The sequence below is a fragment of the Choloepus didactylus genome, chromosome 16 (assembly GCF_015220235.1).
Source record: "Choloepus didactylus isolate mChoDid1 chromosome 16, mChoDid1.pri, whole genome shotgun sequence".
Taxonomy (NCBI): domain Eukaryota; kingdom Metazoa; phylum Chordata; class Mammalia; order Pilosa; family Megalonychidae; genus Choloepus; species Choloepus didactylus.
The window spans coordinates 54986929-55003560 of NC_051322.1; the positions used below are offsets into that span (position 1 = coordinate 54986929).

Genomic DNA, 16632 nt, shown 5'->3' on the forward strand with positions numbered 1-16632 from the left:
CTTATTCCCCCTTGCTGTTTTTGCTTCATTTTTAGGGTTAAAATGAAACTGTTTTTAGTTTTCACATTATTTGACTTTTCCAACATTGATAATGCCCACTCAAGTTGTGGTTGATTATAGTTTATAATTACTCTTCATATATTTTGTTTCCCTTTTGATCCGTTTTGGAAACAAGAGATACACTAATGCATTTACACTTGAGCTTGAGTTTGTAAGAATGTTTTGCTGTGTGGTAGAGCTTATTTTGCTATTGCTGTCAACAAATAATAGAGTAATTGTGTGTTTTGACCAGTTTATAAGTAAAGGTCAATTTCATGCCTATGGTAATTAGCATAGCTTTTTCTAGCTTTTTGGCTAATTCTGGTAATTTCCCATGAAAGAGTATATTTAGCAGAAAGGAATTCATTCTTGAGCACAGTGGTTTTTTTTCCCCCCTCTTTTCTTTGCATTGGAGACTGTTTAATTTTAAAAGTGATTTATCTCTGTTTTTAAAGCAAAAACCCCTGGAAGGCCTTGAAAAAATGATAAAGTTCACTTTAAGGGTGGCAAGTTACGTGAAGGTGGGGGTGAGGCAATGGAAAAGGGCTCCATGGTAGGGGAGAAAGGAGGAATCCCTTCAGTCATGAAAACCAAGAAGTTTTCGGGAAGACACTGATTCTTCTGTAAAGAAATCGGCAATGAAGCTCTCCTTTTGCAGCTTCAAGGCAAATGGTGTTTCTGTGTTGGGTAGCAAGATTAAATGTGACTTTAACCGAACCTGTCTTTTTAAACCCCATACTTACAGTCTTGATTTTCTTTCAGACCCCAACTGTAAGCTTGAAGACAAGACTGAAGATGGAGAGGCAATAGATTGCAAAAAGAGGCCAGAAGATGGAGAGGAGTTGGAAGATGAAGCTGTGCACAGCTGTGACAGCTGCCTGCAGGTGTTTGAATCGCTGAGTGACATCACGGAACACAAGATCAATCAATGTCAGCTGACAGGTAAACAATACTTATCACTTTTTGTCTTCTCATACTCTTCTGTTTCTGATTTGCTCAGTTTGTTCTTTCATGGGCCTCTCTCTTCTGATTGTTTTCCTCTCACGCTTGAATTCCCTGGTAAGTCTAGGGCGCCTGTGAAAGAAGAATCAGATGGTGGTTTGCAGCCAATTCAGTGTCACAATTCTTAGATTTTGAATTGCACATAGATTCTAATGGCCTATAGGTATATTTTCAGTGATGCCAGCGAGGTGCCTGGATGACTAAAGTTAAAAACAAAAGAACACCCTTTTGAATATTTTGAATATTTTGATGATATTTGAATAGCTTAAATACCATCTCCTCAAGGGAACTTTCCCTGATCCCTCCCTGACTCAGTTAGGAGCCCTTTTTGTGTTCCCATAAACTCGGATAATTATTCCTGAGTATCATTTCTCACTGCTTGTGCTCCCTTTCTGTCTCCCTCTTAGACCATAAGCTTGTGGATGCTAGGGACTACGTCTTTTGCATCATTGTATTATCTGGGCCTAACACAGTGCTGGGCCCATGCCCTCCAGTTCATGGGATGAATCTGATTAAAAATGACATATGAAACAGGTGACCAAATTTTATACCTTCTTTAAAAATATATATCTCATGAGAGCACACTATGTTGGCTGGGTGGGCATTTTAGAAATATATATGTATTTTTAAATTTTAGTTACAAATCTAAATTCGTATCTAAATTTGAGCTGGGGCTGCTCCTGGGCGTGCATGTGTGTGTGGGTATTTCTTTAGCTTATTCTCCAGACTCAAATCTTTTTTTCAATTAAGCATGTGTAGGAAATGAATTTACTAGGCAAACTGTAGACAAGTAGTTCTCCATTTTCCACAGAGTATTGGTATTTTGTAAGATTTTAATGGGTGTTCCATTTTAAACCTGGGCAGATCATTGTGGAAATATTGGATTAAACCCAATTAAATAGACTTCTTTATTAAAGTGCAGTGTGTATCTTCAAGAAGGAATTATAGTGAACAAGTTCGTTTGGCCATAAAATCTTCTTTCTTTCAGAAAGCCCGTTATCACTTTTTGGAACCTGTTTGACGGTTGATGTTGCCTTTTAAATATTGCAATATACAGTTTTTTGGTAAATTTTGTTTTGGTATAATTCCAAATTTACTGAAAAATTGCAAGAATAATACAAGGAACTCCTGTATACCATTTACCAGATTCACAAGTTGTTTACATTTTGCCCTATTTGCTTTATCATTCTCCCCACCCCTCTCTGTGTGTGTGTATTTCTCCCTCTTTAATCATTTGAGAGAAGTTGGAGACATTGTATCCCTCTAAATACATTATGTATATTTCTTGAGAACAAATACATTCTCTTACACAACTTTGGAAAGTACACTTATCAAAATGAGGAAATTTAACATTTAACGTTGATAAAATGCTATTATAATCCATAGTATGTATGTAAATTTCAGCAGTTCTCCCAGTAATGTCCTTTATAGCTATCCCCCCACCCCACCCCTGTCACCCAGGATTTAGGATCATGCATAACGTTTAATTGTAGCATCATTTTAGTCTCTTTTATCCTGGAACAGTTTCTCAGCCTCTCTTTGTCTTTCCTGACATTTTTGAAGCATGCCGGCCGGTGATGTTGAATACCCTCAGTGTGGATTGGTCTGATGATTCCTTGTTATTAAATTCAGGTTATATACTTTTGGTAAGAATATCACAGAAGTGATATGATATCTTTCTCAGTGCATTATATCAGAAAGCACATGATGTTGATTTGTCCCAATGTTGATGATGTTATTGCTGATTACTTGTTTTGGGTGGTGTTGGCCAACTTTCTCAGTGTAAAATTACTGTTTTCCTCTTTGTAAGTAGTAAGTAATTTGTGGGAAGATGTTTGGACATATATAAATATCCTCCCACTCACAAAGCTTTTATCCACTGTTTTTGCATCTGTTGATAATGTACTAACTCCGTAATTTCTATATTTATTAGTCAGCCTTTTCCTGCAGTTCTCTTTTATTTATTTATCTATGCATCCATCCATCCATTCATTTTGTATTCCTATGGAAGTATGGATTTTTATTTTATTTAATGGATTATAATTCATCACTATCAGTATTTTGGTGTAAGATCGGCACACAGTCAATGGGAGTCCTTTCAAACTGAATCCTGTGTCCACTTAGTATGTTTTGTTCTGTTTTGTTTTTATTATTGGAGGAATTAGTTTCTGTTGTAACAAGATGTTGCATGCTCGTCATGTTCTTTTCTTGTCTCAGTCCTTCAGTCAGGATTTTTCATCCATTTCTGGTTCCTTTAAGAGGACAGGTAATTTAGAGCCCAAGACCTGGGGACTATCTGTATGTGCTTATCACTGCAGTTATATTCATGCTTCAAGATCTTCTCAGCAGACAGAAGTAGGAAAAGTATATGTATGTTCAAGTAAAACACTTAATATAATTCATAAAATACATACATAACAAGTGTTGGAGAGGATGTGAAGAAATAGCAATGTAAAATGGTGCGGCCACTGCGGAACACAGTGTGGCGGTTCCTCAGAAAGTTAAGACAATCCTGCTGCTGGGTATATACCCAGAAGAACTGAAAGCAGGGACTCAATCAGGTATTTGCAAACCAATGGTCATAGTGGCATTATTCACAATTGCCAAAAGATGGCAGCAACTCAAGTGTTCGTCAACTGATGAAGGGATAAGCAAAATGTGGTATATCCACCCAGTGGAATATTATTCAGCCATAAAAAGGAATGAAGTCCTGATAATCTGCAACAATGTGAATGAACCTTGAAGACATCATGTTGGATGAAATAAGGCAAGACACAAAAGGACAAATATTGTATATTCTCACTGACTTGAAACAATTAGAATAAGCAAAGTCATAGAGTTAGAATCTAGAATATAGGTTACCAGGGGATGGGATGGGGTGGGGATAGGGTATGGGAAGTTGAGGCTTAAAATGTACAGGGTTCCTGTTTGGAGTGATGGTAATGTTTTGGTAATGGATGGTGGTGGTGGTAGCACAATATTGTGAACACATTTCATAGCACTGAAATATATATCTGAATATGATTAAAAGGGAGATGCTGGATTGTATATATGTAACAGGATAAAAATTGTTCTAAAAATCCATGAATCTACACTACACAAACAGGGAACCCTAAGTTAAACCATGGGCTTTAATTAATATAACAATTATACAAATGTGCTATCATCAGTTGTAACAAATATTCCACACTGGTGCAAGTGTTGGTGGTGGGGTGGTATATGGGAATCCTGTATTTTATGCGTGAGTGTTCTGTAAACTCACAGCTTCTCTAATAAAAAAATAAAAATAAATACATACATACACATACACCTGTTTTTCTATAATCCTAACCATGTCTTCATACTGATACCTATAATTCAGTCTGATGTTTAAGGTATATGCTAGACATTTTCCTGTCCATATTCCCTACCATCTTTAACTGCAAAGCCCGATTCCCATCATCATCAATGGTAACTCATTTGCTTGAGCCTAGAATACACAGTAAGTGGTTTCAAAATTGCTAACTCCTACTGCCATGATAATCAAAGCAACTGACTAGAGTTTAATATTTGTTAATTATTTTAATGGACTATTTACATACAATGAAATCCATAAATCTTAAGTGTACAGTTTGAATTTTGGCAAAGTATGTACATCCACATAATGCACACCCCTGCATCCCAGAAGTTCCTTCATACCCCTTCTTGATCAACTATGCTACCAGATGTACTCAGTTTTCAAATTGTTTAATCACAGGTTAGTTTTTCTTGTTCTGGAACTTTTTATAAATGGAATCATACAGTATTGACTCTGTGTGTACAGTATGTACTCTGTGTGTGTGCGCACGCCTGGCTTTTATTGCTCAGCAAAATGTCTCTGAGGGTCATCCATGTTGCTATGGTATAATTGAATAGTATTTTCTTGAATAACTGTGCCATACTTTGTTTTTCCAGTCTTCTGTTGGTGGATATTTGGGTTATCATGAGATTTTTGCTATTGTGAACAAGTTGTTGTGAACTTTCTTACATAGGTCTTTTTTTTTTTTAAATTCAGTTTTATTGAAATATATTCACATACCATACAATCATCCATGGTACACAATCCACTGTTCACAGTACAATCATATAGTTATACATTCATCACCACAATCTATTTCTGAACGTTTTCCTTACATCAGAAATAATCAGAATAAGAAAAAAAAAAGTAAAAAAAGAACACCCAAACCATCACCCCCATCCCACCCTATTTGTCATTTAGTTTTTTTCCCCACTTTTTGCCCATCCATCCACACACTAGACAGAGGGATTGTGATTTACAAGTCCTTCACAATCACACTGTCACCCCTTGTAATCTACATTATTATACAGTCATCTTCAGGAGTCCAGACTACTGGGTTGGAGTTTGGTAGTTTCAGGTATTTACTTCTAGCTATTCCAATACATTAAAACCTAAGAGGTGTTACCTATATAGTGCAAAAGAATGTCCACCAGAGTGACCTCTTGACTACACTTGAAATCTCTCAGCCACTGAAGTATTTCATCTCATTTTGCATCCCCCTTTTGGTCAAGAAGATATTCTCAATCCCATGATGCTGGGTCCAGACTCATCCCCGGAAGTCATATTCTGCATTGCCAGGGAGATTTACAACCCTGGGAGTCGGGTCCCATGTAGTGGGGAGGGCAGTGTGTTCACCTGCCCAGGTGGCTCAGTTAGAGAGAGAGAGGGCCACATCTGAGCAACAAAGAGGTACACAGGGGGAGACTCTTAGGCACAATTGTATGCAAGTTTAGCCTCTCCTTTGCAGTAATGAGCCCCACAAGGGTAAGTCCCATGATAGAAGGCTCGGCACATCAAACTGCCAGTCCCAGTGTTTGTGAGAACATCAACACCAGTCCAGGTGAGGAAGTCTAACACTTCTGCACCTTCCCCCAGCTCCTTATGGTAGGGTCTGTAAATATATTTTTTATTCTCTGCCCAAATTACTCTGGGATGTGTCACTATTTCACTCTAACCTGTACCAACCCACCATATCTCACTTCTATTCAAAGCTCCATGCAATCGTGGTGTTTGAACAAACTGACTGTAGAGTTATACTGTTCAGAAAATAGAGATCCTGCACCAGATAGACCTCTCTTCCCTTGGTCTCATATGGAAGTTGAAGTTTTAAAACACAGTCAGTTTCAGCTTGTACCCTTTGGTTTGATTTGTCCTAGTCCTAACCAGATCCGCTTCATTCATATCAGTAATTGAAGTCTGGGCTCTTTTTCAGCTTTTTTTTAACAGTTGCTGTATGCACTAACACTGACATTCATATCTGCTGAGCTCTAGCTCTGAGTTTCAGGTGTCTCAGAGATATGCATTGTTCCAGAGACCAATCAGGTCATGCACTAAGGGATCAGCATCTCAAAGTTTAGAGATAGGCATTACAATTCAGGAATAGAGTTGACTGCTATAAGAGCTTACAATCTAGGGACCATTATAATAATCAAGTCCATGTTAGGCTATGTTCTAAGATTCAATTCTGAGTTTACACATTGTAGTTAGTCCATATTGGCGAGGCATTATAGTGCCTGCCTTTATTTCTGGCATACTTCACTCAAATACTGTGTACAGGATCCATTCACCTTGTTGTGTGTCTCACAGCTTCACTCTTTCTCGTAGTTGCTCCATATTCCATTGTGTGCATACGCTACAGTTCACCATTCTGTTCCTCAGTCTATTTACCCTTAGGTCACCTCCACCCATTGCAAATCATGATTACTGCCTCCATGAACACCAGTTTGCAAATGTCCATTCATGTCTCTGCTCTCAGATCTTCAAATGACATACCCCGTAATGAGGTTGCAGGACCTTATGGTCCCCACATACTTAACTTTTTGTGGAACCACCACACTGACCTTCAGAAAAGCTATACCATTCTACCTACTCACCAACAGTAGATAGGTACATCCCTCTCACCTTGTTTTCTCCAACACTTTTACTCCTATATGTATTTTTTCCTACAATTTTATAGCATTATATTCACATACCATACATTCATCCGCAGTGCACAATCAGTTGTTCATGGCTTACATAGGTCTTTTGTTGACATATGTTTGCATTATTCTTGGGTCATGGGGTTGCTGGTGGAGGTATATAGGTATGTGTTAAAAGATTTAAGAAACTTCCAAAATTTTTTCCAAAGTTTTTAGACCATTTTACACTCTCACCAGCAATGTATGGAATTCCAGTTATTGTACATCGCATAACATTTGTTCCTGTCGTTCTTTTTACTTTATCCTTCTGTCATGCATGTGCTGCTATTCACTGTGGATTTATTTGCATTTTCTAGCTCATGTACATTTAATTGACTTCATTTAAAGCATATTTTAGTCGTAAGATATAATTTTTGGAAAATCTTATTAAATGCAGATGATCAGTAAGATTCTTTTTTCAGTGGCATAGCTGGTGCTTTACAGGAAGCCTTACTCTTGAGAATCAACACTTAACATTAGGGTAAAGATGTGGGAATTTGAAGCAGTGACCAGTATATACTATGCCAGCAGGAAATCTTACCTTGGGTGAGAGTGGATTATTTTTCATCTTAAGGGAACATTTTAAAATGCAAATAATTTAAAAAACAAACTTCAAATACCGTTTAGTGTGCTTTTTTTTTTATTAAGTGCCTGTTATACAGCTATACTTTTTTTTTTTTAAACAAACCCCATACATAGAACTCCATCATACCGCTACCTCCCTCCCCCGATACCCTGATCCACCACCTTTAACACCCTGTCACACCACTGTTTCTTTCTTTCCCTCCCTCCCTATCATCCATCATCTATTGCTCTGTCCTCTGAACATATGAGAGCAAGCTGCACACATCCTTGAATAAACACCATAATTCACATATACAATTCCCATGAACAAGAACATTCTTTTATGCAATCTCATTAAGTGCAGCTAAGAAGTTCAAGAAATTCAACATTGATATAAAGCTTACATTCTATATTTCCTTTTTTTTTTCTTGTGTCCTATCTGTGTCCCTTTGAGCCTCCTCTCCTCCGCCCTCAGATCCCATCCAGGATCATCCTTGGCATTTCATTGTCATCTATTTAGACTGTTTTGTTTTTTTTTTTCAATTGTGGAAACATATATATACAGCCTAAATATTCCCATTCCACCCCCTCCCTAGCATTCCATTAGTAGGATTAATCACATTTAGAGTGTTGCAATGCTATCACCTTCCCACCATCCATTTGTAGAAGTTTCCCTTCACCCCAAACAGAAACCCTACTCTCATTTCTTAACTCCCCATTGCCCCTTCCCCCACTTCTTGGAACCCCTACACTCCTTTTCATCCCTATGGTCATATTCTCTGATACTTTCTTTGTGTTTACCACGGGGCTTAAATTTAGCATCTTAAATCTTTATCAATCTTGTTTTTCTTTGATACCAACTTAACTTCAATATGACACATAAACTATGTTCCTATACTCCTCCATTCCCCCACCTTTATATAGTTCTTGTCAAAAATTGCATATTTTACATTGAGTCCAAAACCACTTATTTATCATTACAGTTTAGATCCTGTAGGAAGTAAATAGTGGAGTTATAAGTCAAAAATACAGTAGTATTAGTATTTATATTTACCATGTGATCTTTACTGGAAATCTTTATTTCTTCATGTAGTTTCAGTCAGTTGTTTAGTGTCCCTTCCTTTCAGCCTGCTCAACTCCCTTTAGCATTTCTTATAGGACTGTTTACTGGTGATGAAGTCCCTCAGCTTTTGATTATCCGTGAATTTTTCATCTCCCCCTCATTTTTATCCTCCAGGTGTTTGTGAATTCTCCAAGTCTCTGATGGTTATTGACTTCTATTTGTATTCCATTGTGGTCAGAGAATGTGCTTTGAACAAATTGATATTTTTTTATTTTATTGAGGCTTGTTTTTATGTCCCAGCGTACGGTCCATTCTGGAGAAAGATCCGTGATCAACAGAGAAGAATGTGTGTCTCGGTGACCTGGGATGTAATATTCTATATACGTCTGTTAAAATTCTCTCTCTCTCTCTCTCTCCTTTCTTTGTTTCTCTGTTGGTAGGGCTCCCTTTAGTATCTGAAGTAGGGCAGGTCTTTTATTAGCAAAATCTCTCAGCATTTGTTTGTCTGTGAAAAATTTAAGCTCTCCCTCAAATTTGAAGGAGAGTTTTGCTGGATAAAGTATTCTTGGTTGGAAATTTTTCTCTCAGAATTTTGAATATGTCATGCCACTGCCTTCTCACCTCCATGGTGGCCGCTGAGTAGTCACTACTTCATCTTATGTTGTTTCCTTTGTATGTGGTGAATTGCTTTTCTCTTGCTGTTTTCAGAACTTGCTCCTTCTCTTCAGTATTTGACAGTCTGATCAGAATATGTCTTGCAGTGGATTTATTTGGATTTATTCTATTTGGAGTTCACTGGGCATTTATGCTTTGTGTGCTTATATTGTGTAGAATTTGGGAAGTTTTCCCCAATAATTTCTTTGAATACTCTTTCTAGACCTTTATCCTTCTCTTCCCCTTCTGGGACACCAATGAGTCTTAAAGTTGGACATTTTATTTTATCTATCATATCCCTGAGATCCGTTTCGATTTTTTCGATTTTTTTGATTTTTTTTCCCCATTCTTTCTTTTGTTCTTTCATTTTCTGTTCTGTGCTCCTCGAGGAGGCTGAGTTGTTGTTCAGCTTCCTCTAATCTTGTATTGTGACTATCCAGAGTCTTTTTAATTTGGCCTACAGTTTCTTTAATTTCCATAAGATCTTCTATTTTTTATTTACTCTCACAATATCTTCTTTATGCTCTTCTAGGGTCTTCTTTATGTGTTTTATATCCTGTGCCTTGCTCTTCTTCATGTCCTTTATATCCTGTGCCAAGCTCTCGTTGCCTGTCTGTAGTTCGTTAATTAATTGCGCCAAGTACTGTGTGTCTTCTGATCTTTTGATTCGGGTGTTTGGGTTCTCCGTAGTGTGTGGTTTTATCATATGCTTTAAGATTTTCTGTTGTTTTTGGCCTCTTGGCATTTGCTTTACTTGATCTTTAATTTGTCAGAATTGCAGCTTGGTGGCGTACACTTTCTCTAACTAACCAGACCTACTAGCCAGACCACAGCCTGTAGCTTTTTTGATGAACAGTTCGTATGAAGAGAAAGGAAATTCTGAGTAGTCTACTGGAGGGTTAAGTATAGAGTGGAATTAGGAGAGCAAGGAATCGTAGGACTTGTTGATTTGTGAAATAACAGAAAATTCAGTGTTTTCTGGGTCTGATACCTGGGGGAGTAGCTTGGGCTAGTTCTGTTCTCAGAGACCCTTAGAAGCCCTGCCCCATGATTCTTCTCATCCTTTAACTGTGTGCTTTCTTGGGAATTTCAATTCTGTTTCTTTGGTCACTCCCAAAAGGTGAGACACTTTCCTTGGAGAGTCTGCCTAGGTGAAATCTGATTTATTCTATACTAAAGTCCTGGAATTCTGGTACAGTCTTGCTGAGAGAGACTAGGCAAGACCAGGTCTCAGGAGATCAATTATGGAGCATGGTGATCAATTCTAGACCCAGATTCAAGAGTCGGCTCGAGGATTGAGTTCTCAGGTCAAATCATGAGTAGACATAAATAATCTGGACTGAGGTCATAGGTTCTATCCAACAGGGATCCAGGATTCTGGGTGACACACACACACCTGGACATGGAGACTCCCTGAAGGGTGTTCTGGAACATGGACACTGTTCTGGACAAGCATCCTCGATCTAGGAAAGAACAGTCCCGAAAGATAGGAAGGGACTAGGCTAAAGGACACATATGAGTTCTCTGCTTTGTCTCATGGTGCAGTTTTCTTCTAGTGTACAATCTGACACGTGTAAATTATTTATCATCCCTACTTGCTGGAATTAGGGGTAAAGGTGAAAGAAAAAATTAAATCCCACTATTCAGTTGTAGCAGTAGATGGGAACCACCTGTCTTGCCCCAGCCTTGCTCTCTTCTTCCTCAAGGCTGGGAAGGGAGGGAAATCAACATTCATGCTGTTGGGATTCTCTGATGCAGAACACAGATTATCAAAATACATATTTAAGAAAGAAAAGCACAGAGAACCTCTCATTTTACTAATCTACAAAGCCTATCATTTCTTGCCAGTTCCTTCAGGGGGTGAGGAGGGCTCGAAGCCAGTGGGGTCTCATCATACTTCTCAACAAAGATTTAATATAATAGCAGGGTGCAATGGGGGAAGGCTGGGATTATGGAGACTTTATGATGCTTTCAAAACTGAGTCAGAACTAGCATTGTAAGTCATCAAAACCTACACTTAATAGGATAAATGTGTAAAGTGCATTTAGTATACTGTATGCTTGTTGTTCTGAGTCATTTTTCTCTTCTCTCCTGCTAATTTGCAAACTGGAGTTGTCTGTTAAGTGTCTTTTTGCATCATTGATGTGAACGGCCTGGGTGTAAATGTAGGAGAAACTAAATACCATTGTAGTAGTTCTGAACTTCTAGCTCACCATACTATTGGGAAAGTGATGGTAGATATAGGAGTGGCAGCCAGGTAAACCATATTTATAAAACCCTAGCCAAATTTGTGGCTTCTTTACAAATATTATTACTGTATGGTTCACATTTTTGACAGAAATGAACTGAATTGATGAGTGGATACGTGCATCAGTATGAAGCAATATGTTTACTTAATTTGCTTTTAGCAGTTATGAGACTTTCCATAAAGCGTCACATTAACTTCGTGAACTGAAAACTTTCAGGCATCTGTATTGGTTTTTGTTTATGCTTTTTGTTGTTGTTGTTTCGTTTGCCAATGTATTAAAAACACACACACACACACGGTATACATGTGTTACACTTGAACATCAGGTACCTTAAGAGTTACTTCCATTGACGAGAATGGGGAAATGAGAGTTAACGAGCATTTTATAGAATGAAGTATTTTCACAAAAGTATATTGAAACTGTTTTTAGAACTTCTTTTCTGCTGTTTTCCTTCTCAAATCATTAGTTGAAATAAATTACATGAAATGCATGTAGTATTATTAACTTTTTGGTTTATATTACTTAGGCTTAAAGAATAATATGTTTTATTTGCATATCTCTATGTTAATTATTTACAAGTCATTAATCACATAGTAATTAGTTATATATTTGTATATTAAATTGGCTTAAGTTGTATTTTTCTCTTACCCTCTGTTTTGATCAATTCCTTGTTTCCCGTCTAAAATCTTTTCTTAGTTTTTTCATTTATTTCATTTTCCACCTCTCTCTTACCCCCAAATATTTGGTTTGGTGGCCTCCATCCCCTTCTCCATATACTTATTACTTTTTTAGACCACTGATTTCAAACTTTTTTGACAATGAAAAATGTAGTATGGACCTCCATAGATAAATACATTATACAGCATTATACAGCATTCACAAAAATAGAAATTAAAAAGTGAAGTAAAAATGAAATAAACAGGGTTTAAAAAGAATTTATATGCTATTTTTAAGTCCTGGTCTAGGTTTGGATATTTTTGTTTGTTTGTTTGTTTTTAATTCATTTTTATTGAGATATAGTCACATACCGTACAATCATCCATGGTGAACAATCTTCTGTTCACAGTACCATCATATAGTTGTGCATTCATCACCCTAATCTATTTTTGAAATTTTCCTTATCCCGGAAAGAATCAGAATCAGAATAACAAATAAAAATAAAAATAAAGAACACCCAAATCATCCCCCCCATCCCGCCCTGTTTTTCATTTAGTTTTTGTTCCCATTTTTCTACTCATCCATCCGTACACTGGATAAAGGGAGTGTAATCCACAAAGTTTTCACCATCACACTGTCACCCCTTGGAAGCTACATTGTTATACAATCATCTTCAAGAGTCCAGGCTACTGGGTTGGAGTTTGGTAGTTTCAGGTATTTGCTTCTAGCTATTCCAATACATTAAAACCTAAAAAGTGTTATCTATATAGTGAGTAAGAGTGTCTACCAGAGTGACCTCTCAACTCCATTTGAAATCTCTCAGCCACTGAAGCTTTATTTCATTTCATTTTGCATCCCCCTTTTGGTCAAGAAGATGTTCTCAATCCCACAATACCGGTTCCAGATTCATCCCCGGGAGTCATATTCTGCATTGCCGGGGAGATATACACCCCTGGGAGTCAGATCCCACGTAGGGGGGAGGGCAGCGAGATCACCCACCAAGGTGACTTAGAGAGGGAGGCCACATCTGAGCAACAGGGAAGCACTCAGGGGGAGACTCGTAGGCACAATTATAAGCAGATTTAGCCCCTCCTTGCAGCAACAAGCTTTATAGGGGCAAGCCCCAAGACAGAGGGCTCAGCATGTCATAGGTTCTGATATTTTACAATTGGTTTTACTGCCTGATAGAGCTGAAGAAGAAATCTCACAAAACCAGCACAAATAGAACATACGTTGTTACACTTCTTGATGAGGTTCATTGTTATCAAGGGTGGATAACAGCCCATATTTCAAACAGCTTTCCTGATAATTTCAATTTTGTTTTGCCGACTTTTGGTCAAATCTGTTAAATGGTTCCCCTCCTTCTACCCTCCATAGAGTGGCTGACAGCCAGCTTTGACTAGCAGTGGAAGTGCCAGATCTGCCATTCTTTTGATGGTTCCTTGTACTGGATTATCAATATCCTGTAGTTATTTTGCAGAAAACTTTGAAAGTCAGTTGTTGAAATTTGAGGATTTTGCGGGAATTAGGTGAGTTAAAATTAAGTAAGATGATTCATAAACCCACTGGGCATGCCTAGATTGCACTATGATGAAGTGTGGGGAAGGGAATGGAAAAGTGAGGGCATGACGGGCTAACTCCTCGAGTGTATTTACCCTTCCACTCTCCCCAGGTCTTCTTGTCAGGGATCCCTCCAGCAGGTCTCATTTGTACCTGGATGGCTGTTGATGGCTGGTCTCCATTCTCATTCATTACTCAGTGTGTGGAATGTCATCTCTGCTCTAGCATGTCAACCCCATATTTTGGAGACCTCTGTTCTTGGCTCCCACTTCCTTCATAATGTGCAAAATAACTCATCAAATCTCTGCTTCTCTCAGTTTTATAGAAGGAAACGGGGCTGAGAGAGTCATATTCCTGGTGTGTTGGGGCTATGACTAAATTCTTTATGTATTTACCAAAGAAAAAGTGGTTAGCCATAGTAGGCCTGCTAACCTCTGAACTGCAGGCTGAGTGAGCTCCTTTTTTCCAGTTTTGGAGGAAGGGCCAGTTAAACTATTACCTGCTATATATAAAGTTTTATTTCCATCCTGACTCTGCTATAGCAGAAATTTTTGATATTAGTATCTGGTCTACCTTTCTCGATAATATTTATTTGTGAAATTCTCTACCAAAACATGAATGTGAAAGAGTCATTTTTAGTCTTTATTTTCTTAAAACTCTTTGAATGCTTTTGGGTATTATGACTTAGATTTATAAAATGGCTGTACTGATGAGTTATGCTTTCCCACTATGAATGATGAACTATCACGTTTATTAATTTACTAGAAGTAAATAGTTTGAATGTTGAAGAGGATAATTTATGAAAAATTTCTTTGTATTTTTGATATGTGTTTTTTATTAGCTATTTTTACTCTCAGCCTTTTTAATAGCTTATGAATCACAAGAAAGCTACTGATCATAAATGGAAAATTCCTGTAGGATGAAATCTCCAAGAAATAGGAAATAAATGAGTACATTCACTTGTTTTTTTAATTTTTTATTTTTTTGCAAGTAAAGCTTAAATGGAGAATATTCTGTATTAGCTATTACTGTATTTGCAAATTACCTACTCGATTAATTTGAGATTTTTGAAATTAGCATTTTGAAATGAATAGAATTTATGAAGAAAGCTATCATTATTTATGTATAGGAAAATGTTATGTTTGGATGTGTATGGAACCGCAGACATCCTAGATAAATGGTTTTGCCTTAGTTGTGCAATTGATAATGAGTATATAATGATCTAATTCTGTGGTTTCAGGTATTTATTTGCCAAAATTTGTAAATAAAATGTCAAGAATGCAAACGATGGGAGAATATCTTCCAGAATCTCCATTGTGTCCTTGATGGTCATTGATGGTAATTAAAGCTGTCAGTTTGTCCCCATGGAGAAGTGTAAAACTTATAAATGAAGGGCTGAGGATGGGATATGGAAACAGTGGGGTCTCTTTTATGGGAATGATGAATTTAAAGGGACCAACTATTTCCTAGGCCCTTTTGTAGACGTGCAGTCGTTCTTACAAGCAGTGAAATGTTTAGTTATTTGGCTACAGATCTGTGCACACAAGAGTTCTACCACTTGTGGCCTTTTCTCCAAGGTGAAATGCAACATGATAAAATTTAAGATGTTGCATTTTTGCATTGCCATACTTAATATTTTAAAATATTAAGATGCTAGTTACCGATATCTTCTTCCTTCCTAGGCTGCTGAAGCTTTTAAAAGTAGGCCATTTCCACATCCATCTCTCCGGGGATCCTATCTTTGGGGAATGGTAGCAGTGTCACAGATATCTGTGACCTCTTAATAGGCCTTGGCGGGGAAGGCAGGACTTATTCCACACAGTGCCTCAGGGCTTAATTCCTTTAAACTTCAAGGTATTGGGCTGGAACTCTTCACTCCTCCTTTCTTTCTGTTTTACCTTCAGGGGAAATTGATCGATTAGAGATGATTATTCCACACACTCTGAACCCTTTTCCCCTCTTTGTTCCAACCGGAGCTTCTCAAAGTTTAAAGAGATTGTCTCTCCTGGGTGAATTGTAGAATGAATTCAAGTAGATTATTGGGTAGAATTCCTTGAACACACATTAAAAGTGCCATATATATATATACACACACACACACACACTCACACATATATATATTTGGAACAGAAGGAAATATTTGAATCAAAAGGTAAAGAAACATTTGTTTCAGTATAATTATAATGTAATTATATAGGATTTTTGAGCACATGATTTAGCTGCTAGAATATCAAAGCTTAGGAGCACTTCAAGCCAAGAAAATAATAGGGTCAGCGTAACAAATGGGCAAATGTGCAAAATCTGAATGGTGAGTAAGACCCTCATAGGGCCAAAGACAACCATGAATGACTGGGCTTATTTGTGTCGTCTATTAAGCACAGCAAGATTCTCCTTATTGATGGCTTTCAGTTTTTTCTAACTTCTTTGTTTAACAACAAAAAATGATATATACCTAATTAATTTTCTGCCATGTGTAAAATATTTGCCTTATGGGTAGTGTGAACCATGTTTGTATTCTGTTGAATGCCATATCAATTTAAATTTTTTTTTCCTTTTTAAAAAATCTAAATCTTAGATTCCATCTACCCACAGAGCAGTATTAGCTCCCCCTGGTGACTAAATAGAAGTGTAGATAAGGGTAATTGGGATGATGCACTTTCTTGGCTTAAATCTTTAAATGTATAATTAGTCTTAGGATGCAAACAGTAGGCATGCACGTTGAACTGTTTTCCAAGTAAATATGCCATTTAATCTTGAGGAGTATCCATTTTCATGTCATTTTATCCTTAATAATGAGGTTGGTTCCATCGTCTCATGTGCCTTTCTTGGAGTTGTGTCCATATTAGTGAC

The 16632-nt window shown here is 37.4% G+C and overlaps 1 protein-coding gene across 4 annotated transcripts in view; it reads left to right on the forward strand.

Annotated features, from left to right (window-relative positions):
* ZNF521 (zinc finger protein 521) overlaps positions 1-16632 on the forward strand; it is a 305063-nt gene that overhangs the window by 30270 nt on the left and 258161 nt on the right. For all 4 annotated transcript variants that reach the window (XM_037806057.1, XM_037806054.1, XM_037806056.1 and 1 more), the window contains one exon: positions 802-981. Coding sequence is in view for 3 of the 4 variants with exons in the window: in XM_037806054.1 (XP_037661982.1) it covers positions 802-981 (180 nt within the window). In the remaining variant the exon portion in view is untranslated. The remainder of the gene's footprint in view (positions 1-801; positions 982-16632) is intronic.